At 39.5% G+C, this 19,151-nt stretch overlaps 2 protein-coding genes and 5 non-coding genes across 11 annotated transcripts; 6 read left to right on the plus strand and 1 right to left on the minus strand.

Moving 5' to 3' along the window:
- Positions 1–871: 871 nt before the first annotated feature.
- Positions 872–7,139, plus strand: EIF4A2 (eukaryotic translation initiation factor 4A2). 4 transcript variants are annotated; one of them, XR_012495253.2, is made up of 12 exons: positions 872–981; positions 1,806–1,851; positions 1,936–2,068; positions 2,343–2,482; positions 3,236–3,404; positions 3,513–3,622; positions 3,848–3,991; positions 4,298–4,435; positions 4,686–4,775; positions 4,996–5,075; positions 5,537–5,647; positions 6,354–7,139. XR_012495253.2 is itself a non-coding variant. In XM_019752106.3 (11 exons), exons 1-11 carry the CDS (start codon positions 953–955, stop codon positions 6,496–6,498), a joined length of 1,224 nt encoding a protein of 407 aa, XP_019607665.1. In that variant the 5' UTR covers positions 872–952; the 3' UTR covers positions 6,499–7,139. The 4 variants fall into 4 exon arrangements, 2 of the variants coding, with proteins under 2 accessions (XP_019607665.1, XP_019607664.1); XR_002139227.3 differs by having other exon boundaries at positions 931–981; positions 1,794–1,851; XM_019752106.3 differs by lacking the exon at positions 5,537–5,647.
- Positions 2,173–2,241, plus strand: LOC141568133 (small nucleolar RNA SNORD2). Its single transcript, XR_012491163.1, has one exon. It is a non-coding gene; the product is annotated as a small nucleolar RNA SNORD2 (small nucleolar RNA).
- On the plus strand, positions 3,661–3,787 carry LOC141568073 (small nucleolar RNA SNORA63). The gene has a single exon (XR_012491081.2). It is a non-coding gene; the product is annotated as a small nucleolar RNA SNORA63 (small nucleolar RNA).
- Positions 4,034–4,211, plus strand: LOC141568124 (small nucleolar RNA SNORA81). Its single transcript, XR_012491144.1, has one exon. It is a non-coding gene; the product is annotated as a small nucleolar RNA SNORA81 (small nucleolar RNA).
- Positions 4,489–4,620, plus strand: LOC141568071 (small nucleolar RNA SNORA63). The gene has a single exon (XR_012491080.1). It is a non-coding gene; the product is annotated as a small nucleolar RNA SNORA63 (small nucleolar RNA).
- Positions 4,805–4,946, plus strand: LOC141568091 (small nucleolar RNA SNORA4). The gene has a single exon (XR_012491100.1). It is a non-coding gene; the product is annotated as a small nucleolar RNA SNORA4 (small nucleolar RNA).
- Positions 7,140–17,528, minus strand: RFC4 (replication factor C subunit 4). 2 transcript variants are annotated; one of them, XM_019752108.3, is made up of 12 exons: positions 17,288–17,528; positions 16,535–16,578; positions 15,926–16,068; positions 14,353–14,431; positions 13,627–13,706; positions 11,907–12,026; positions 10,386–10,529; positions 10,070–10,190; positions 9,305–9,430; positions 7,559–7,639; positions 7,365–7,481; positions 7,140–7,282 (listed from the first exon to the last, which is right to left on the minus strand). In XM_019752108.3, exons 3-12 carry the CDS (start codon positions 16,054–16,056, stop codon positions 7,187–7,189), a joined length of 1,095 nt encoding a protein of 364 aa, XP_019607667.1. In that variant the 5' UTR covers positions 16,057–16,068; positions 16,535–16,578; positions 17,288–17,528; the 3' UTR covers positions 7,140–7,186. The 2 variants fall into 2 exon arrangements, with proteins under 2 accessions (XP_019607667.1, XP_074185311.1); XM_074329210.2 differs by lacking the exon at positions 16,535–16,578.
- Between the last annotated feature and the right edge of the window lie 1,623 nt (positions 17,529–19,151).

Raw genomic sequence — 19,151 nt, forward strand, 5'->3', positions numbered from 1 at the left:
AACCTATCTAGTCCCAAAGCAGCAAGGAGCTGTATCTGTCTGAAGCATCCATTTAAATTCTCGCGTTACAAGGAAAAGTAATCCTCCTTAGCTACTATATGTTTGCAAAAGTTTACAGACTTTATCAGGTATTCCTCACACCTGTTAAAATTATTAGCATTATTTTAAAGAGAGCGAGATAAGACTAGAAGCAACATGAGAATCGAATTGTCTACTCCAGAGACATTTGCAAACGACACACGGTTTTTCTCGCCCTGCACAACGTAGGGTAAACCCGGTTTTCTGGGACGTGCTGGGTGGCCGACATTTTCCCTAGCAAGAGTTTCACACTTTTAAAATCGGAACGGATGTTAAACGCTCGGGCTCAAAGCCAAGCGGCTCTTTACAGTCTGACTAAATAACCTTTCCCCACAGCTATTTAATCGGGCGGAAAAACCCGATCTCCCTCTAGAGCAGAACGTGGAGGTGCCTGCCTCTCCGCACCCAGCGCCAGCGGCGAAAAATGAGCTCGGGCCCTCTTGCCCACGGGGAAGCCCGGGCCAGGCCGAGCGCAGCGCGCCTCAGGCTTCCGCCTCCCGGTCCTGCCCGGCTCCCGGGGCCGCCTCTGCTTCAGGGACGCGGAAACCCCGTAGGAGCAGGGAGGGAGGGGAACGCGGGTCGGCACCGCTTGCTGCAATATTCTTCCGCCGCCAAGCAAAGAGTCCCATCCTTCTCCTACGGTCCTGGGATTCCCAGCGTCCCTGTAATATCTTGACATAACCAACTTGGATTTTCCCACCGACCTTCTGAGGACACTTCCTGAGGTAAGGACACCAGGACCACAATTTTGCGGCTAATGAAGAACGACGAGAAAATTCCTCCGCAGAAAACGGGTTCCGGCCACGAGCCTATAAAAAACGGGTGGGGCGGTCTGACTGTCTTTTCAGTCGGGCGCTGAGTGGTTTTTCGGAACATGTCTGGTGGCTCCGCGGATTATAACAGGTACAGGGCAATTTCGTTGGTGCTATTTTGTGGTGAAGGTCAAATGGCGCCAGAGGAAATTGTAGTAGCTGGCGTGGAGTCAGGGAACTCCGGGTTCATAGGCGTTTCCTTGGGGTAAGGTACCCCTGTGTCCTTCGAGAAGCTTCCATGATGGGTAGAGCCCCTGATTGAGAGGACACAAGATAAGGGTACGAAAATGGAGTGGTTGAAGGGTGTCTTTTTCTCCTGAAGATCTTAGATCTCGGCTGCTTGCCCTGCCCGTACGGAGCCCGACACTTAGTTAAAGCCGTGGCGCAGTCCGCATTCGGTACAGTGTAACCGGGGCCCAAAGCTTTATTTGCAGCGAACCGCGCGAGTTGAAGTGTTAGACTGAAGGTGGGGTGGGGGGAGGGTGACAGCGGCGCCCACTCGCCGCGGCCAAAAGGCGCGCTGGGGCCAGACCAGCAACGGGGTCTCGGCGAGCCGTTAGCATAGCCTTCGCCAGGCCTCGGCCCGCGTCAATCACTCCGGCTTGCGCAGTGTAAGGGGCGGAGCTCAGCGCGTGGACCTCTCGCGAGACGGCCCGCCGCCGAGACGGGAGCACCTGGCGCAAGGGCTTGGGGGAAAGCCAGTGTCCGTGGGGCTTTTCCGTCCGTCCTGGGTTCTCAACCTTTGGGCAGGTGCACAGTAAATTATGTGCCCTGTACCACCAGCCTCCATTGCTTTTTTTAGTAGGAAGTGTACACGTGCAGGAGGAGGGTAACGTGATAGACGGGTTGTAAAGGGCTATCCCCCTAATGTGCAGTTAGGATGGCTTGTTAATCTAACTGCAGTGTTCTTTGCAGAGAACATGGCGGCCCAGAGGGAATGGACCCCGATGGTGTCATCGAGGTAAGAAATTGTGTGTGGATTTTGAAATTCTGAAAAGGTGAGTTTGTTCATATTACTTATTTTTATTTGTTTTTAATTTTATAGAGCAACTGGAATGAAATTGTTGATAACTTTGACGATATGAATTTAAAGGAGTCTCTTCTTCGGGGCATCTATGCTTACGGTTTTGAGAAGCCTTCAGCTATTCAGCAGAGAGCTATTATTCCTTGTATTAAAGGTAAAAGCACTCGGCACTTTAAAAAAAATTCATTGTTTTACATAGACCTGCACCATAAAAGGGAAAATAACTTCTGGGGGTCTAGCACCTATTTGTATTCCTTAAAGTGAAATGATGGCAATCATCTTTCGGGACTGACCTGAAATGAAGAGAATACTCATTGCTGATCACTTGATTATTTGGGCATAATTCATGTTCCAAATGGAATACATGGTGTGAACTAGAATTGACGTTTTGATGTGGGATCGGTAAATATGTATCCTACTTTTTTTAGGGTATGATGTGATTGCTCAAGCTCAGTCAGGTACTGGCAAGACAGCCACATTTGCTATTTCCATCCTGCAACAGTTGGAGATTGAGTTCAAGGAGACCCAAGCACTAGTATTGGCCCCCACCAGAGAACTGGCTCAACAGGTATTGATAGTGTAGTTCAAAAAAACTGCTTGCGTGTTGCATAGGTTCAGGTTTCACAACTGAAAAATTTAAAGCTTAGTATAAATTGGTCCTATCAGAGCCCTCCTTTTAACTGTCCGTGCATGCAGGGAGTTTTTGTTGAAAATAAATAGGAACTGGGTGTGCAGGTATGGTTCACAGGGTTATAATAATGGAGAAACCAAAGCTTTCTGTTTAGGGTGGACTAGATTCCTATTTTTTTGAATGCAGTTGTGCAACATGAAAACTGCAGTGACATGTATCACTTGACTGTCTCAGTTGTTTGTGATGCATCTGGTGCACGATGTTTTCAAAGCTCACTGCTATCTATATTGGCTTTGAAGGAAACCTCGCTAATAAAGCTAGGCTTTGGTAAAGTCAAGATTATATGTTACTGCTCTGTGGGAAAAGTATCTTGTCTAGGTTGTAATTGCAGAGCTTGATCCACTATTTACACCTTCCTACACAATGAAGAGTAATGAAGGAAATGTTTTTAGTTATGAATCTAGCTGGTACCTGGGGCAACAGGAATCCTAAGTTTGACAAGGTACAAGAAATATTTTAAGGGACTTTTACCTTGAAGCAGTTAGATCAGTCTTGCATATTAAGCTTGGAAGTAGTTAAGTGTTGCATGCATAAAAGCTGTTTGCAGACCAGATGTTTGCCATTATGCTTTAAAAGTTTAATCACAGTCTGTAATTCTGCTGGAAAATAATTAAGGCTGTTTGCTTTTAGATCCAAAAGGTAATCCTGGCACTTGGAGACTACATGGGAGCAACTTGTCATGCCTGCATTGGTGGAACCAATGTTAGAAATGAAATGCAAAAACTGCAGGCTGAAGCACCACATATTGTTGTTGGCACACCAGGGAGAGTGTTTGATATGTTAAACAGAAGATATCTTTGTAAGTATTGCTGTCTGTTGAGAGCATATTTTTTTTTTGCTATTATAAATAAATACAAATAGTATCCCTGAAAATCTAGAGGTGATAATATGACTTTGTTTTTGACAGCTCCAAAATGGATCAAAATGTTTGTTTTGGATGAAGCAGATGAAATGTTGAGCCGAGGGTTTAAGGATCAAATCTATGAGATTTTCCAAAAATTAAATACAAGTATTCAGGTGAGCTTTACTTTGCACCTATATCTGGAGATTGTTTAATGCAGGTGTTGTTACAATACAACTGAAGTGTTTTATTGTCGTTCCCCCTGCTTAAAGCAATTGATGCAAAACTATCTCTGTCTAGCACAATTCCATAGCAAGACAGAGACGCTTGGTCTCAAACATGTTTTCTTGAATATTTTGAAAGTAGGTCTACTTGTGTGACAACATCATTGTCTTTTTAAGGTGGTGTTGCTTTCTGCCACAATGCCAACTGATGTATTGGAAGTGACCAAAAAATTCATGAGAGATCCAATTCGAATTCTGGTGAAAAAGGAAGAATTGACTCTTGAAGGAATCAAACAATTTTATATTAACGTTGAAAGAGAGGTAATGTGTCTAATTAAACATAAAAATGTAGCCACTTTTTTCCCCTTCTTGTATAAGCACTGTGCTAAAATTGCAGAAACTGGGATCACATCTTGGTTTTTGCAATAATGCTAGCAGAGTACACACAAGAAGAAAAGTAACTGCACTAGATTGTAAAGACTGGGGTGGACCTCTTTCTTAATGTCCAGTGTCCTTTGTCTTAAGATTTGGTGCAATATGTGTAGACCAACTTAACTGAATTTCTAATGGCTGTAAGTTGGAAATTAAATTGTTTTAACGATTAACTTTTTCTTTGAAATACTATAGGAGTGGAAATTGGATACACTTTGTGACTTGTACGAGACACTGACGATCACACAGGCTGTTATTTTTCTTAATACAAGGCGCAAGGTGGACTGGCTCACTGAGAAAATGCATGCCAGGGACTTCACAGTTTCCGCTCTGGTAAGAGGTGTTTTAACCTAGTAATGGTAATTACAATCTGTATATTTTCATTAAAGCAGGATTCAGACTACAATATAGCTGTTAAGTGCTGTGTTGTCGTTCCCCCTGCTCAAAATAAAGTTGTTTCTTAACTATACCTGTCTGTTAAACTCCTGTAGCAGCCAGGGACGCTTGGTCTCATACATGTCAGTAAAGTTAAATAATACTGATTTGACTAGTGATTCTGGAATTAAGGTTTGTTAATTTGCAGCATGGTGACATGGACCAGAAGGAAAGAGATGTTATCATGAGAGAATTTCGATCAGGGTCAAGCCGTGTTCTGATCACTACTGACTTGTTGGTAAGTCTCTGAACTGCTATTTCTTAATCCTACCAAAAGCTTTTTTTGGGGGGAAGGTTTTTCAATAACCTTTACCAACTTGGACTATTTGGGAGAATAAAGAAAAGACCACGCTCCACAGTGGACTATATCACTAAACATATAGTTCACTACTATTTTGTGGCCTACATTAGAGGTCTCTAGTTATTTAATTAAATTTAAACATACCATTGTATTTCAGGCTCGTGGGATTGATGTGCAACAAGTGTCATTGGTTATAAACTATGATCTACCTACCAATCGTGAAAATTATATTCACAGGTGAGTAGGTGGCACCTTGACTTACTGTATTGGTAAAACAAGTTCATGTGTTGCCTTTTCATTCTGTTGACTGATTTGTGTGAAACGTTACCTCAATTCAGGGAATTCTGTTCAGTAGGTAGACAATAAACTTGGTAGGATGTAATTAAAATTGTACTTGGGAAGATTGGTCATGCACAGTGGGAAAACGGTTGTAAATATTGCCCAAATTGTGGGCTTTCATACATATGGATTAGATTGCTTTAGAGCTGTTGGTCTTAGCATATTTTTGAGCTTTATTTTTAGTGATGCTCTTGTGTGTCCATGTGCTTTCTTGGTGATTCCTTTATAGTTGGGATTTTCTTGGTGTCATCTGGTAGCAATTTGAGCAGTCCCTGGTTTAGTTATAGTGGCTTTATCCCTAAATAAATTGAATTGTACTTTGTTATGTGATGTAAAAAAAGACTTTTTAAAAAATACAGGAGTCGATAGCCGCAGTTGATGACGAGATGGCACTCAGAAACGGCGTTGACGTAATTTAGGACGTGGAATCATAAGCGAAACAGCACACTGTTTGAATAAAGAGCGAGTCGGTATTTATATTTGTTTTTCTTTTGTCATGATTATTTGATATTTTAAGTTGCTCCGGCCAAGGCATTTTTGTATATTATAGCCTGTTAGGTGGTTTGTATTGTCTGGTTTCTATGAGGAAGGTAGAAAGTTGTTTTGGAGGTAAACACGTTTGAGTAATTTGAGTTACAACGTGTGAAAATGAGCAAAAAAGCAGTGATGAGTTTGGGTTACCATACCAAATACTTGTTTTCCCACTGGAAAAAGTAAGTTTTAGACAATAGTTAACCATGCAGCATTTGTATTTACAGTTTACAGTTCCAGAAGTGCGTCGAAATGGATTGCATAACTATTCTTTGTTTTATCCCTGGTGTTTACATCTGTCCCAGGCTGACATCTGCTCTTGGCTGGCCCGCTTTGGTATGGGCTTTTAAATTTCACTACCCCAAACACAATACTGTCATCTGCTTTAAAAATAATAATAGTGCTCAAGACGCCTGATAAAATCTCATTTTGCAGCCAGACAAGACTTGAATCCTTTTGGCACTAACTGCAAAGGAAGACTTCTTTCTCTAGATATTGATTAGCAGATAGTGCTGCAATTAGAAGCGCGAACTATAACCTTGATAAGTAAACAGCAGCTGGTGGTTAACAAATGGATCATCAGGTTCAGTAGCTCACACCCAGGAGAAGTAACAACACTAATTGCTGGTTTCTTTTCTTACACAGAATTGGCAGAGGGGGTCGATTTGGGAGGAAAGGTGTGGCTATAAACTTTGTTACTGAAGAAGACAAGAGGATTCTTCGTGACATTGAGACTTTCTACAATACTACAGTGGAGGAAATGCCTATGAATGTGGCTGACCTTATTTAATTCCTGGGATGAGATAGTCTTGAATGCAGTGCCCGCTGTTGCTGAATAGGCGATCACAACGTGCATTGTGCTTTCTTTGGGAATCTGAATCTTGTCTCAATGCTCATAACGGATCAGAAATACAGATTTTTGATAGCAAAGCGACATTAGTCGTGAGCTCTTGTGAGGAAAGTCATTGGCTTTTATCCTCTTTAGAGTTAGACTGTTGGGGTTGGGTGTAAAAGATGGGGTCTGTAAAATCTTTCTTTCTTAGAAATTTATTTCCTAGTTATGTAGAAATGGTTGTATTAGATGTTCTCTATCATTTAATAATATACTTGTGGACTAAAAGATATAAGTGCTGTATAAAATCAGCCAATTATGTTAAACTAGCTTATCTGCCTTTATTGTGTTGTCATTAGCCTAAATAGAAAGGCCTTTAAAATTGATTTTTTTTTTTTTAGAAAGCATTTGGATGCATTTTGTTGGTATTGTATTTATTCAATAAAGTATTTAATTAGTGCTAAGTGTGAACTGGACCCTGTTGCTAAGCCCCAGCAAGCAATCATATCCTAGGTAGGGTTAAACCCCCAGTAAAATTGCCATATTGCACATGTCTTAATGAAGTTTGAATGTTAAATAAATTGTATATTCACTTTAAAGGTGCTTTAGTCATTTTATTTTTTTACAAAATATATAAATTGAATAATTAACAATTCTGAGTTAACTGCTGCATCACAGTAGCACAGAGGCTGATAAGTTGCAGATGTTCATCGGCACCATCTGCTAAGCATTTATCTACTTCCTACAAGAAAAAGAGAAAGGTTTAGTAAATTGGCCTTTCAGGTACAAACAGTTTGCTGAAATGTGTAAAAGTGCCTACTTACAGCAAGTTTTTCTGTAATAATGGACTTTTGTTTATCAGAAAGGTTATCATTCTCTACAATCACATCATGAAGTTGATTTACAAGCTGAGTTGCTGCATGACCCTCATCTATTAAGTCCTGTAATGGAAAAATTGACACTTGGTGACACTTAGTATGATTGAACTTTTCCCCCAAAGTTAATAAAATAGTTCTACCTTTACCACAGCTTCCAGTTTGTCGAAAGAGCCACTCTGACATGCAGCAAATATTCCATCAATTGTCTCAGCTGGTACTACCTAAAAAGTTGAATTATTTTGGTGAAGCGTTTGGACTGTACTGTGCAGCCTACACTTGCTTTATTCCATTATTCCATGTGTGGGTGGTTCATTGTGTGCAAAAACAGCTGTCCTGACAATTCGTAAGCTGGGGCAGTAAAGGAGAATGAAAAGGGCTAGCTGTAATGTAAGCCTTTATGCTTATATTCTGAGATCCAGAGAACTTGGACCTGAAGTTGAAATACAGTGGTACCTTGGTTTTCTAATGTAATCCGTTCTAGAAGAACCGAGTTCTGAAACGTTTGAAAACCGAGATGCGGTTTCCCCATTAGAAAGTAATGCAAAATGGATTAATCCATTGCATACCTTTAAAATCAACCCCTTAAACTGCAAATTTAGCATGAATTTTACTATCTTAATGATATCATAGATCCATAAAATTTACAGTGTTCATAAACCCAAATGTTCGTCAATGGAGACGTTCGAAAACAGGTACCACTGTATGCTCTCCAGGTAACCTCTTGCCCTGGCTATGCGGATACATTAGTCACTATGCTGTAAGGGTGGTGCATTTTCCTTTAATAACTTTAGTGATTATACAAAAATTTCTTGCTTCTCTTCAGTTTGGGCCCATGACGAAACTGGATGATTAAGTTCTCCCCATGGTAACTGGCTGATACCTGGTTGCTAGCTATTCAAGAGCAGTGGTTAATATCAAGTAGTTTGAAAGTAATTTTAAGAGGCAGTGCCCTTTATCCAAGTAAAGATGCCACTAATGAATGACATTGACTGGTTTGAAAAGGGCCCCAATACCAATGCCTGAAGTTTCATTATGGTGTGAAAAATGCCTTAGGAATTGTATTGGTCCCGAGGTGAGGCCTGACAAGGGAGTATCCAAAGACAGGTATGGTTTTCTGTTTTCTGTAAGTTGAAAATGCCTCTTTTATATATGACCCTTTGTCAGAAGTTGTGAGAACAGGGATATTTGTTGAATCTTTAACTGCCACATCCCTGAAGCATTCTCATACTCCCAGGTTATTCCCTTATTACACTGTTCTTAGCACAGTATTAGGGACATGCTATAGCCCCTTCATGTTAAAAATTCCTCAAGTGATGGTATTTGGAGATGGGGCCTTTGGGAGTTGATTAGGTCATGAGGGAGAAGTGACCCTCAAAGGGATTTATGTCCTAAGAGGCCTCAGATGCTCCCTTCTGCCATAGGAGGATGCAATGAGAAAGGCCATCTATGAAATCAGACCTAGAATGAACTACTGTGTTTCCCTGAAAAGAAGACCTAGCTGGACAATCAGCTTTAACATGTCTTTTGGAGCAAAAATTAGTGTAAGATCCGATTTTATTTTACTATAAGACCCGGTCTTATATATAAATTTTTCGCTCCAAACAATGCATTAAAGCTGATTGTCCAGCTAGGTCTTATTTTTGGGGAAACATGGTAGGATGTAGTTCTTAAGACATGGATCTGTGGGCACCTTGATCTTAGACTTCCCAGCCTCCAGAACTATGAAATGAATCTGTGTTGTTAAAAGCCATTCAGCCTGTGGTATTCTGTTATAGCAACTTGAATGGACTAAGCACATAATAAGCATTCTGTACATACTGAATGATAATTTTGTAAAAGCCACAAAAAGCCATCTGAAAGAATTTTAGAATAACTAGTGCTCTTACCCCAGCAATATCCGTGATCACCTTCTCTGTAACCTCTTTCCCACCTGTTAATCGAGTAGCACTTTGAAGAAATGTAATGGCTTTTCTTAAGTCTCCTTCTGACACTTTAACAAGATAAGATACTCCCTGAAAAGAAGAGTTTTTTTTTTTTTTACACATGATGGTCAGTTAGACTTTTTGGCTTTAGTAAAGAGAAAAGCACTATTATTTTAGCCTAGAGTTGGGAGGAAAACAATTCATTTCTGTTTTTGAGGGAATATTATCAGTCCTGTAGTGGAACAATTCATGGAGATAGCATCAGTCCAATGGAAGGATAGCGATCTCTTGCCTTTGAAAGAAATTTGCAGAGACAGAGACGTCCCATACTTTTCATCCTATTTCTTGATTACATAAAAAAAAATTCAAAATATGGTTAAATTGTTATAATGAATAAGAGCCCTCCTACATATTCTATCACTGAACCAGAATTTTATCATAATCAAATTAGTTTTTGAAGTATTAGGTAGTGACTAAAATGTTGTCATGCAGATTTGTTGTGGCAGAATTTGCATTATATGGATGAAATCTGCCCCAGTTTTGGGTCACTGAAATATTGATCATAAACTTCTAAAGGTACCTGAAAGACTGAACCTGTAATGCCTACACATTTCAACTGTTGCTCATTTAGCTTAACTTTGCCTGAAGAATTGGCATCAGAAATGGAAATACACATAGGACTCCTTTCAGGGCCTCTTCATAAGAATTCATCAAGGGATTAGTACTTACCTCATTGCTAATTTTGACATTTTCTTTATCAGCAATGTCTAGTAATCGCTGCCGTTGAATTTTATCTGACAGAGGTTTGAAGCGGAATTTAGAACATCTAGAGGTCAGAGGTTCAATTATTCTGTAAAATATTGGGGAAAAAAGTCAGTGTTTAAGGAATTTCCCCCAAAGAACTCATTTTTATCAAGAAAAAATCAAGATTTGATGATGAAATTAATGTAGCGCTGAAACATTTACGTTTTTTCTCTCCGTAATTGGAGGTTATCAAAATAAGGCTACCTAGCATCTATCTTCAGGGCAAAACCGACTAACGTACCGACTAACATAGTTACAGATGAGACAGAATCGGGTGGTTTTAGACTCTTTCTCCATGGTACGTCTTAAAGCTGCCTGAGCAGCGGAGGTCATAGAATCTGCTTCATCCAGAATCACAATCTTAAAAGGAGGACATGGCTTCCCACTGATTCAGAAAAACACATAGGAGTTAAAATTTATAATTCACATATCACAATCTAATTTTAGAACATTCTCATCATCCCCAAAAGAAACCCTGTGCCCATTAGGATCCACTACTCTTCCAACTCTTCCAGCCATAGGCAATCATGAATCTCTACTTTCTGTTTCCACAGTTTGCCTATTCTGGACATTTTCTATAAATGGCATTATATGATGTCAATATAATGTCTTTTGTGATTGGTTTCTTTCACTTAGCATAGTGTTTTCAAGGTTCATCCCTGTTGTAGTGTTATTACTTCATTCTTTGTTATTGTCAGTATGGTAAATGGACATACTGCATTTTTTTCGTCCATTCATTAGTTGATATTTGGGTTGTTTCCATGTTTTGACCATTATGAATAATGCTATTACGAACATTTGTGTACATGTTTTGAATAGACATGTTTTATTTCTTGTAGGTATATGTATACCTAGGACTAGAATTGCTGGGTTATGTGGTAACTATGTTTAACTTTGTGAGGAATTGCCAAACTCTTCAAAGTGGCTGCACCATTTTACATTCCAACCAGCAATGTATAAGAGTTCCAATTCCTCCACATTTTTAATAGTTGTGTTATATACTGTCTTTTTGATGATACCCATCCTGGTGAGTGTAAAGTGGGATCTCATCATGGTTTTGATTTGCATTTCTCTAATGGGTAATGATGTTGATGAGCCGTTTTCATGTACTTTTTGGCTATTTGTATATCTTATTTGGAGTAATTCAGATCCTTTGCCCATTTTAAAATTGGGTTGTATTTTTACTATTGAGTTGTAAGAGTTCTTTATATATTCTTGATCTAAGTACCTTATAAGATATATGGTTTATATGCATTGTCAATTCAATGTGGCTATCAAAAATTAGTTGTTCACTTTCTACAGATTCTTAATGTGTGCTCTGATACAAATTTTAATATATACCAGGTACCAAAACTTTAATCTTGGACCTTTGCCACCTAAGGAGTATAAGTTGACTAAATATCCTTTTTAATTCAGGGCAGTCCTATTTAATTATTAATAATACCTGCTCTTTCACTGTAAAAACATCTCAATATGGACAAGAACTTATATGGTCACCCTAATTATGAAATATACACTAAAGCTTAATACAATCTTACAGAACTTTATGAGTGTACCACCAAATTATGTAATTAAAAATACTCCTTAGACAAAATGTCAGTGAAAAATCCTTGACAGCTAAACAAAATTAGTTATAATGAAAGGTCATTTCTGGGTTTGAATAATTTAGATAAAAATAGAAAAAGTTGTAAATTTGGCAGAAACATGTATTTTCAACAGATAAAATGACATGGTACAGAGAAGGGGAGATGAGCTTACTTACTCTGAACGACTTCCTGATACAGTTAATTGGGCAAAATTCTTCACTTTCTCTCTAACTACTTGTATCCCACGTTCATCAGATGCATTTAACTCAAGAACTCTTAATCGAAAAAGTTCAGGCCTATGTCAAAATGAAACAAGTATGAAACATCATAGAGCACTTAAATAACCCAGGTTTAAACCACATTTTAACACTTGCACATTCTGTAGGAGTTCAAAATCCATATAGTAAATAATATGGACAGAAGGCACACAATCACTTCTGTATTTTCTTTTGCAGAGACATGCAATTAACCTCTTGGCTTTTTTTTTTCCATGCTTTAAAAAGAAAAATAGGTAGATGATGTCACATAACATATAAAATTTTAAATCAATTTTCCACCTAGGATAGTATAAACATCTTGCTATGTCATCAGAACCACTGTAAATACCATTTTAATCTATGTGACATTCCATCCTACAACTACCATCATTTACTTATTTAACATCTTTCTATTGTTAGACATTTATAGTTTCAAATGTTACAATTTTAAACAATGCTGTAATATATAACCTAAGCATTTGTCTATGGGCATAAACATTTAAGAAGCTCTGTGCATATATTTTCTATTTTAAAACCACATATATTTCACAAATGTGGAATTTATAATTAAAATAAGTTCTTTAAGTTCTCTAAGGACAGGCATTAGGCATTATTTTTAAAAGACTATTTTAAAAGTTATAATTTGGACTGACCTAAACTAGAATAACTAATAATAAACTACTTAATAATTTCATTATGACTACATTGCTAATGCTGGTTCAATTTGGATCTGATTGAGTTGTGGAATAATCAAGAAAACCTCCTTTGTAATTTCCTTAAGAAGGAAAAGTTGCTGTCTAACAATATTAGGTTCATAACAGCTTTGCCTTTTGTCTCCCCTCACATTTCAATAAAAATATTTTTACATATTTGCTGGTTGCAAAGGCATGTAATTATTTTCACATGTAAGATTTCAGATGTATCCTTTGGCCATAGCCTGATATAAAAATTCTGGATAAATATAAGATCTTTTGCCATGCTGGTGCATAATGCATGGGTATCAGACCTGGGCTGATATATCTTTTCTAGGTAAAGGACTCCTATACAATGGTTGGCTAAACGGAGAGTGTCAATCTAGGAAGAGGAATCTAAGAGGAATCACAGAGATTTCTCTGCTGTACCCAGAATCACACTGCATCGGCTACCACACTCAGGAAGCTTGAGGGCAAGGAGCTGGCCTAGTCACTCCAGAGGTATGGCCTGGAAAATCCAGAGGAAGGAGGAACTCAAGAAGAGGTGTGAGTCAGTAGCATCAGACACAACAGATTCTATCTCACGACACAGATCTGAACCACAATGATTAAGAGAGTGATGAAACTATCGACATGAGATAGGTTGGGTCCTCCGGGCTCCAAAATCATAATGAAAAAAAGTGATGAAAAAAATCACAAGGCTCTCTGTGAAGTACATTCAAATTTTGAATAAGGTTCAGAATGAAGGTTACAAAAGATGTAGGTAGGCAAGCTAATTTATTGGAGGGGAGGAAGTGGAAATGGGCCCACTGGACTAATAAAAAATTCAGAAACAAAAAAAACCCCAACAACTTCACAGAGAAACCAAATGCACATTTTTAGAGAAAGAAAAGCAGTACCAGAGATTTTCGGTCTTAAATCTGAAAAAGAGAGAGAGAGGGACTTACCCAAATAGTTCCCTAGCTGCTGCCAAAATAGTGGATGTTTTTCCAGTTCCAGGTGGCCCATAAAACAAGAGATTAGGGAGCTGTAGAAGTTAAATTTTATTTTATTTTTTTAATTGTATTCTGACACAAATAGATGAAAAGGACTGAAAATGTCTATGGAACAGTGCAGTAACTTCCTTAATAGAGAGGGGAGATATATCTTAATACACAGATTTCTTAATATAACTGGTATCATAGTATTAACAGTTTTAAATGCTGCTTTTTCATATAATACCATTACTTTTTCCCCAAGATGTCTTTCTAGTATCTTAAGCTGAATCATATTTATGATTGCTCCTTACCTAATCTACTTAGGTGGAATTTTCAAAGCTGAAATCAGAAACCTCTTATTTCTGAAGGGAATCCCAGGCTTCTCTCAGTTCCCTGTCCCACCCTTTTGCTCAGGATTGGGCAAGATTTTATATTATATAAAGATGTCAGTTGTTTCAAAGAGGAAATAGACCAAAGGAGCAACTGGGTCTGGCCAATACTGAGGAAAAAGGAGTGAAGAGACATATTAGGGCTTTGGATGAGCTGAAGTTGCAAGAAGAAAGATTAAGAAAACTAAGCTCCTATTGTATATATAGCATAGTATTTAAAGGGGGTGGGAGGTTATAAAGGAAGGTAAAGGGTGAATAAATTAAGTCTTAAATTTCCCAGTGACATTAAACATCATTTGCTACTCACATCAGCTCCTTCTAAAGACTTTTTCAGCACTGCAACCACTTCATCTTGGAAAGCAACTTCATCCACACATTTTGGGCGACTGGAAATAAAAAAGAGAGGTTATTTAGTATAGTATAGTAGCCACAGAAAAGTCTCCAAGTGTTCTGTTTACCAATATATGAGAATTATCATTGGTATTTTAGTAATGAAATGAGAATCTTTCATAATCGGAAGTAGGTGGATTTACCTTAAGCAAATACATACTGAAGGAGTGAAGTAATTTTTCACTTTTCCAGATACATGGTTTGCATCTGTTATGCTTACAAAAATTAAACAAAAGAATTTTACTTTATTACATCACAAAAGCCAACTGGTAAAAAATTTAACGTGAACACTTGCCTAGGAAGTAATACTATATTTTAAGAAGATCAGGTACCTAAACCTGAAAAGGGAGAACTATTTAGTAATCTCAGGATAGGTAACTATTTTGGTTAATACAGTTACATAGTTATTAAGTTGTTAATTGGTTAGTATCAATTTCTTCCATCACCTAACTGCACAAAAAATGCATATCTATTCACTTCAATGAGGGCTAACAAAATAAGTTTAACCAATATGAAGTATGACATAATTTTCATCTTAAATCATTAACTAGTCATTTTAAAAGAAGCTAGAATAGTTATAGTCCAACCCTAAGATTAAACTTTGTGCTTAGTTAACTAAGCAAAACTCTTCTTTGAATCATACTGTTCTAATTAATCTGGTCAGTGCCAGATGGAATTTCATGTCAGATAATGTTTTCTAGGAAAACCAGTGTATGTTATAAACCAGAGTTTCATACTCAAGTGCCTGCAGAGGCCAGGCAGATAACAAGCGTGAAGAAGGCAAGAGAAAATAGGGACTATTAACCATTGAGGAACATACTCGTATGACCTCTCCAAAATGAGCAGCAGTACTCAAGTCCATCTAAGTTGTCAGGTGAAAATTTGCATCTACTGTTGCCTAATCGCAAGAAGCTGAAACATCTAGGTTTTTCTCCCTTGTATGTTTTTTTAATTAAAAATATCTAGATTTTTTTATGTGATATTTTCCATTTTTAAAAGCATTTTGGTGTTAAACAAAATATATGAGGGCCTTATCTGGCTTATCTGTAAACCACTGGTAATAACTGAGGCATGAGGTTACGACTACTACTTGTCATAATATCACTTAGTTGACTGAAATTTAAATGCCACTTCAAGCATTGTTTTTGCAAAAAATTATACAGAAAACCTCAACAATTTCCAACTATCAGTCATGAAAGGGGAACAGATTATTTGGACTTAAGTAGAACTCCTGACCAAACCATAGACCTGAGTGAGTTACAGAGAAGACCTAAGTTCATCTATAAAATAAGATAATTAAACTGGATCATTCTAAGGTAACTTTCAATTCCAAGGGTCTATGACTCACATAACTGGGTGATTTTCAAGGACAAAATCTAAAAACAAATTGTCCCCTTAAGCAAAAAAAAAAAAAAAAAAAAAAAAAGTGATCAAAACTGGTTAGAGATGTAATTTATTAATTATTTCAACAAAAACACAAGAGTTCTTACTATTTTTCCACCCATGGAACAGGTTTGGCTTTCTTGCTCTCTCCACTGCTTCCAGCAGTGGCAGCTACTCCTCGATCCTTGGTCAATGGTGGTTTAGTACTGATAGATGTGCCTTTTAGAAATGCCTGCATGGTTACTTCACCCTGACGAGGTGCAAGACAGAAAAAGAAAAGCTCCTTTGAAACCATTAAGAGAAAGTACTGCCTGCAAGCACATTTAACCTTGTGCGAAGCTATTCAATATTACTTACTAAATAAAGAACATCACCCCATGACCTAGCACTCTGAATGCATTGTAGCGCAGGCTACAGGGATATAAAAGAGGCCAAAGTGCTTAAGGAATTTAGAATCGATTTATGACAAAGTTATAGAATAAAGGTAAGTCTTATGTCAGGAAATTTTTTAAGAGTTCCAAACTTTCTGATAAATGTCATTAATGGCCAAACTCTACATGGGCCTCTGCAATCTCTGTCTTAGCTCTAGCTCTGACTGTGGAATGGACTCAGGAATTAGGAGTGCTGATACCACAAATGAGAACCTCCACTTGTTTTTTTGGGCCTAGAGCTCCCCTCCAGGGCCTCTTTTCCTGGCAGAGCCAGTTACTACCTACCTTCTGAAGCTTTTCTCTGGGGAGGATTGGTCCAGGTGGGGAATCTGTTATTAAAACGGAAACAGCTGTTTTTTGATAACATGCTCATTTGAACATACCAAAAACAATGCAGAAAAGCCCGAGGAGTTTAAAAAATTCAGACAAAAATCTCACCCAGAAAAATAACCACTATTAACTTTCAGGTAAACATTCTTCCAGGCAGCAGAAGGCTGTTTTTATGGATAGAAAGGCATCATTAACTTGCTTGAAAATTCCCAGCTTTAGTGGCAAATTCTACTTTTTTCACTGCTTTTATCCCCCAGACCTAGTGAAATGACTGGTACATAATAGATGCTCCATAATACTTGATGACTGAATTACCATTTATGAGACACAGCTTCCCCTTCTGTAAAAAGGGCTAAGGCCTATTCCATAAGGCAACTGAAGTAAATAAAAGAATTTAGCAAACACAGTTTTGTGCTTGACATATGGGTATATGATCAATAAGTAAAACTGTTATTATCTGTAAACAGCCAAGGTTTTTAACGTTCTTGGATTATGCCATCCCTGCCACAGGTTTGCTAAACAGTAATAAATCCAGAGCTGGGCTCTGAAAGATGCTGTACTGAGCCCCCATTTCCCGAAGGGGTAGGAGGGAGCTAGGCTGGAGCGCTACGACGGAGGGGAAGACATCACAAAGACATCACAGGAGCATCAAGGGCGCAGGAGAAGAGGAAGGCGAAGGCAACAGTTGCAACTTCTCCGGCTGGTCACCTGTTATCCCAGGCTCCCCGCGCGTGTCCCTGGGCACTGCCTGGGCCTTTCAGCCGCTCGTCTCCGGAGCGAGGACGCCGCCGGCTCGTTCCTGGGGCTTCCGGGACGGCGAAAGGCCGATGGGGTCTCGAAGTCTTGGCTCCGTCCCCCAATCTGAGAATATGAGACGCAGGAAGGCCCGCGCTGCCAGGCTGAGCGTCCCCGCCGTCTGCACAGTCGCCTCAGTTCCCGCCACGGAACTGCCGGCGGCGGGTGGGCGGGCTTACGCGGCACGTAACGCGTCAGTTCCGGTACAACACGCTCTGTGCGTCTGGGTAAGGGAACCGTTTACTGCTGTACAGTTTCACTTAAAGAGACGACGGCACAGATTTTTAGGGATGTGCAGAGTGGAACGAGAATGACTGAAGAGGTGTAAATAAAGTTCCACCCTGTCCCCGTGCATTCCTCCCACGAGACTGCAGGGCAAGGGCACTTACCAGCGACAGTCCCGAGGAGACGCTAGGACCGCGCTTACCCGGCTTAAGCCGCTCAGCGAACACGGGCGGAGACGGATCCGCTGTGGCTCATCCGCGAGGGCGGTTGGGGAGGAGTGTGCGGGCCTCGGACACCCGCGTTCCACCCAAGGTCTCAAAAAACCCACCCTCTTTTTGGGTACGAACCTGCATAACCTGTACCTCACTGTGAACTTCATGGGGAGTCTCACTGGCATTTCTGAGGCGACACAATTCGGCTTGCAACCTGCTCCTCGAAGGACGAGGATTGGGGAGGGTGGAGTCGATTCTTCGCCAGAAGAGGGCACCCTGAAGACCCCTGTCCTCCCTCTGGCTTCGTCTTCGCAGAGCAAACTGTGCGTATCTTTAGGGCAGAGACGTCTAAAGAAGATGCTTTTTCTTCCCCTTTTGGGTGCATATAGCTTATACCTCTATTAGTGTCTGCCTGTTGGTGAGACGGAAGACCTTGCCATGCAGCTACGGTCATCTTCTAATCCCAGAACCCTCCCCAGAAATATGGTGGTGCAAATGCTTAATAAAACCTAAAAACGATTGATAATAATGTCCATCTCCACCAGGTACAAGCCTTGTGGGCTCTAGATCTCTGCATCACAGTACAACTTCTCCCCAGTCTTGCTTCCCTGCTCCCTCTCAGACGTTGATTCCGAGAGTCCAATAAAAAACCTGCATGCAAATCTCAAAATCTCGGAACGCTTTTCCTAAGGAATTCAACCCATGAAGGTGCACGATGTAGTCCCGGAAAAAGACTCTAAGATGAATTTTGAAATTGGGTCACCTGCTAGCCTGCTGGTAATGAGAACCCCCATCACTGGTGATAGTGGAGCACTGATAGCCCCTGGAATGCTGTGGCAGTGTTGAAACTCATCAGTGGCAAACTGGAATGGAATGTCTAGAAGGGAGTGCACCAACAGATAACGTATCTCAGGGGTTTCAGGAAACAGTCGTTATAAGAAGTTTGGAATTGAATTGGCCATTTTTTCTTTGGGAGGGGGAGGGCTCATTCAAAGCTAAAGAAAAACATTAAAGAAAGATGAAAAACTGAGGATGATTTATTGCCAATATCAGACCAAACGCAAAAGCCAGAGAGTCTGTTTGGCAGCATATAAAATTATTCACATAGCCTGTAGCCAGAGGGGGGGAAAAATCTGTGGGCCAGACCCAAAAACTAAATTATAGAAGTAGCAAAGTTGCAGAGAAGGTTAAATTCTCAACCCTACCAAGTCTATACCAAGGTCAAGACCCTGACTCGGGAAAAAATGGGATGCTGAGACTGAAAATGGGGTCATCTGGATCAATGCATTTGAAAATCTTAAATTCCCATATTTCCCTAAATACTGTTGATCTATAGAAGT

This window comes from Rhinolophus sinicus, chromosome 17, assembly GCF_057876585.1.
Source record: "Rhinolophus sinicus isolate RSI-liver-muscle chromosome 17, RSI-T2T, whole genome shotgun sequence".
Taxonomy (NCBI): Eukaryota; Metazoa; Chordata; class Mammalia; order Chiroptera; family Rhinolophidae; genus Rhinolophus; species Rhinolophus sinicus.

Bases quoted from the DNA above. Each gene is read 5' to 3' on its own strand.
- RFC4 (XM_074329210.2), bottom strand. From the start codon at position 16,056: ATGCAGGCATTTCTAAAAGGCACATCTATCAGTACTAAACCACCATTG. The intron at 9,431-10,069 runs GTAAGTACTAAT...TCTTCTTTTCAG, and splicing joins ATGTCAAAATTAGCAATGAG to GGAGTATCTTATCTTGTTAA. The intron at 7,482-7,558 runs GTAGAACTATTT...TTTCCATTACAG, and splicing joins AACTGGAAGCTGTGGTAAAG to GACTTAATAGATGAGGGTCA.
- EIF4A2 (XM_019752105.3), top strand. From the start codon at position 953: ATGTCTGGTGGCTCCGCGGATTATAACAG. The intron at 2,069-2,342 runs GTAAAAGCACTC...TACTTTTTTTAG, and splicing joins TATTATTCCTTGTATTAAAG to GGTATGATGTGATTGCTCAA. The intron at 3,405-3,512 runs GTAAGTATTGCT...TGTTTTTGACAG, and splicing joins GTTAAACAGAAGATATCTTT to CTCCAAAATGGATCAAAATG.